This window comes from Plasmodium cynomolgi, chromosome 4, assembly GCF_000321355.1.
Source record: "Plasmodium cynomolgi strain B DNA, chromosome 4, whole genome shotgun sequence".
In the NCBI taxonomy this organism is placed as follows: domain Eukaryota; phylum Apicomplexa; class Aconoidasida; order Haemosporida; family Plasmodiidae; genus Plasmodium; species Plasmodium cynomolgi.
The window spans coordinates 369,326-373,561 of record NC_020408.1 but is presented as its reverse complement, the minus strand read 5'-3'; the positions used below and the strand labels follow the sequence as shown (position 1 = coordinate 373,561).

General features: G+C 40.5%; 1 protein-coding gene across 1 annotated transcript; it reads right to left on the bottom strand.

The window, feature by feature from the left end:
- Positions 1-583: 583 nt before the first annotated feature.
- PCYB_041870 (beta-ketoacyl-acyl carrier protein synthase III precursor) lies at positions 584-2,938 on the bottom strand (the record flags this gene model as incomplete). The annotated part of the gene is made up of 7 exons (XM_004225338.1): positions 2,776-2,938; positions 2,362-2,453; positions 2,261-2,314; positions 2,061-2,129; positions 1,432-1,567; positions 1,188-1,301; positions 584-942 (listed from the first exon to the last, which is right to left on the bottom strand). Exons 4-7 carry the CDS (start codon positions 2,127-2,129, stop codon positions 584-586), a joined length of 678 nt encoding a protein of 225 aa, XP_004225386.1. The 5' UTR covers positions 2,261-2,314; positions 2,362-2,453; positions 2,776-2,938.
- Between the last annotated feature and the right edge of the window lie 1,298 nt (positions 2,939-4,236).

The following is a 4,236-nucleotide window of genomic DNA, read 5'->3' as shown; positions in this document are numbered from 1 at the left end:
AATCTTCACACACGCAATGCATAAAAATATAACATTCGAAGAAGAGCTTTAGGTTGGCGGGTTTTAAAAATAACGCAAAAAGGCGTGCCGTTTGCGCCCCCTTCTTGTTGTTAATATTTAAATATGACGCATCCGTATGACATGCCTGCTCCGAAGCCACACATACATATGACGTCATTCCTTTTGATTTTCCCGCTGTGTATCTGTAGAGAGGCAAATGACAAAGCGATGGTAACGAATTGGAGGAAGGATAAATAATAAAACATTCAAACATTCGCACTTGCTGACAATGTAGTTATTTATTTGGTTAAAGCTTGATCATGCAGGACTGATATAATGCACACCACAGATTGGGGGGGTGTACCCTGCATGTACATATTCATATTTATAAGTTTTATTTTTTCTGTTCCTTTTTATTTCATACGTTTTCTGATAGGCACAAAGGGATGGAGGCGGCGGACGTGTTCGCGTGCTCGTCTAGGTTAACCAGGACCTGTTTAAAATGAGTGAAAGGGTTCGCCATGGTGTATGCTTTATCGTGCGTATGCGTGACGTTGGTGGCCGCCATCTTGCAAACGAATCGTTAAGGAAAAGAAAACGCATTCACCTTGGATAGGGGAATGTCCAAACTTTTTGACACAGTCTCTATAATTCGTATGTTAGCCTGATGAAATATAAAGTAGTCAATCTCCTCCATTTTTATGTTAGCCTCTTGTGTAGCCTTTTGGACAATCTTTGGTAAGTTGCTAATGGTGTATTTGAATACTTCTTTCCCATTCATATTCAATTTTCCATATTTGTTTTTATTTGGGTTTTCCAAATTGTATTTATCACATTCGAAGTTTATTGTTAATAAATCATTCAGTTCGCTGTTCGATCCTAGGGAATAATCATATATGTGGTTTTCTTCATTTGGTTCTGTCCTTTGTAACACAACGGCTCCTGCAAGTGGAGGGGGGGAAGGATGTTGTTCGTGGGTTTTTTTTTTTTTCGAATTGGTCACTTGTTAAATAGTGAAGATGTTGACGGTAGGGGCAGCGCAAATGGGGTAGCCATATTATTTTTGTTCTCCAAATGGCTGCTTTATCCTGGCACGGTGTGCAACTAAGTGGGGTGTGTGTGTGTGTTTTTTTTCCACTTTTGTGTCGACAAACTAAGTAGGGAGAATTTACACACGCATGCATCACCTGCGGCGTCGCCGAATAAAACACATGTGTTTCGGTCCCTCCAGTCGACAAAGTTGCTTAGCGCATCGCTTCCAACGATGAGGATGTTCCTATACTTGGGTAAAAAGTTATACGCTGGAAGGGGGGGGGGGGGAAGAAATGGACACACGCATGTGGCGATAGGAAAAATGGGAAGAAAAATGTGAAGAAAATAAACTTATCAGGTGGCAAGGTGCACTCCCTTTTTTCACTCATAAAAAAGAACCCGTAGCAAAGGCGAAAACGAATCCTGTACACGCCGCCGTTAAGTCCATGTTAACACTGTTTTTGCACCCAAGCTTGTTACTAATGTTGTTTGCGTCACCGAACAAATTATGAGGTGTGGATGACGCGTTGATGATCTGCGAGTAGTACACATGCACATGTTAGAAGTTCCTAATTTGGAGGAAATTTTCACTTGCGTTATGGCTAAAATGAAAGATAGGCGTGTAAAGCCGAACAAATCGAGCAACGTGTTCATGGGGCGTCGCGCGCGGTGCTCTCCCTTTAGCGGAGCATATTCAGTGCACAGTTACCGCGATAGACACGCAAACGGGAGCGCGGACGCAGGTGGATAAATGAGTAAAAATGTGTGCGCGAGTGTGTATCAGCTAGAGCAGGTAACACATGCACCAACATTTAAATGCACCACGTCCATTTCGCTACAGGGAAAAGCTTAAATGTGTCTACATCGAAATGGCGGCAAGATAGAAAAAAAAAATAAATAAAACAATAAAATGAACAGAATTAAATTAACTTACAATATACTAGATTCAATTGTAATGATGCCATATATAATGTTGAGAATACCCCTGCGCGCCGCGCTCACGAGAAGTACACCCGATGTAGACTTACCATGTCTACACTTAACGGGTTCAGCGAGCAGCTTTTAAGAGCCCGATTAGCGCTTTCTATCTGCAGCATTGATATATTTTCATTTCGTTTTAGAATCCTTCTTTTTTTAATTCCTGTTCGGGTTCTAATCCACTAAAAAGGTGCCCATGAGTTAAGAGCGCGCATGTTAGCGTGTGTGTACAGACTAAATGGGGGCTCATTTAAGCCATCAGTGTTGAAACACATGAGAGGACGGGGGAATTTTTAAAGTAGATCTGTATATACATAAACGGGAGAAACGAAGCAGACACGGAAATATTACTTCGTCGTTTGTATCAACATATTTTTTTAACTCATCATTGTGAATCTCGTTTGAGGGGTAAGAATGACCATGTCCTATTATCTTACCTCCACCTAGTGCGAAAAAAAAAAAAATAATAATAAAAATAAAAATAAAAAAAAAAAAACAAAAAAAAAAAATAAAAAAAAAAAAAATAAAATAAAAAAAAAAAGTTAATTCTTTTTGCATGCCCATTTGGGAACAGATTGATATTCGTGCTTCGCTCAACGCGTCATTTTGGTAACTAAGTTTGTTCTTCCTGGTTGTGAACGTGAAAAACACTTAAAAGTAGGGAGGGAACCCCCCCCCACACACGCGGCATATACACATGTGGACGCACCCATCACGGCGCGCGCTTAAACAGTTGCCGCTCTCCGCTCGCCGCTCGTCTCTCACTTCTTCCTCCCGTGGCGCGCACTTTAGTTGTGTGTTGCGCATTCGGGGTACTGCTCATAAAGTTGTATTTACAACTCTTATTGATTTCTAGGGTTAACAGTACAGACATGCAGTGTGCAGCGTGAACTATAGCCATGTAGAGGAACACTTTTCCTGCTCTCATTTTGTCCCCACGTTGTCGTCACGTTCGTTGTATGAGTATCTGCAGGGCTATACAATTCGCAGTTGCTCTTTTCAAAGCATGCAAACGTAAAATGGTGTCACTATGTGTTTAACTCACAAAATGGTGTTTTAAACGACAAAAGGGAAACAAAAAAAAAATCGGGTGAATAAAATGTTGGAAAAATTTCAGTTAACATTTGCTTGCATAATTGATAAAGTATTTTTTTATTTCCCTTTTTTTTTAAAAAAAATTGGGAGATCAAAAAAATAACCCTCCTCATTTTGTGGTGACAGAAAACGTTGGAAATTTATTCTCGACGCACACATGCAGTAGAATACAAAATTGACCACCTTTTCGGTTAAATCGTAATTTGTACCATTTGATTTGATTTTTTTTTTATTTCCCTATGACATCATAGGCATTGGTGTAAAAAAAAGTGATGTCATTAAAAATGCGTTGCTTGGAGTGGTTCCCCGGGGAAACAAATGTATCTCCTTTTAATTTATTTTCCTCTTTTGCGTTCCTTCATTTGGTTCGCTTCAAATTGCATCCCTGTTGTGATATATGCCCCCTTTAAGTAGAATAGAGCAAATGCAGTTGATGGTTCCCAAATTGGTATCCCCTCCTTTATTTTTAAAACTTGTTAGGCAGCTTGAGCCACTTGAAAAATTACACGTCGTTTTAAAGGAGTACATCCCCACAGGGGTGCGTGAGCACGGAAGTGCGCGCGCATAATGATAGACCCTCCCAATGGGAACCACTTTGCCTGAACAACGATGTCACAACGCCATCGCAGCGCTGTGCACACACACCAACTGCGCCGCGAAAGAAAAAAACGAAATCCCCCTGCAGAAATGCTTTTCTTGGTCGTTAAAAAAAATACATTTTTTCACTTAACCGTAACTGGGGTCTCCACGTAGGGCAAATGCGAGAAAGGCCCCTTCACCAAAAGTGAACTTAGACAATGAAAGGTGTTCCTACAGATGGCAGCTTCGATTGGCAGAAATACAACTGCGCTGTCTGAACATGGATATACCTTCCAATTCTTCAAAGAGAGGGAAAAAAAAAACACACAAAAACGTATAACTGAAAGTCAGCTAAAGTGCACACTCTGGTGTACCAATAACACATATGTTTATGCGTGCTACGCAGGAGTGATGTGCTCAAAGGGTTTTCCCCTTATGTGTAACGCTAAGCACGTCATGCGAATTCAGCCCGTTTTGTAAGAAGAAAAAAGGAGGAAATGCTTTTCACAAAAAAGGAAAGAAATCTTTGTGAATAGCCAGCAAAGATAAAAT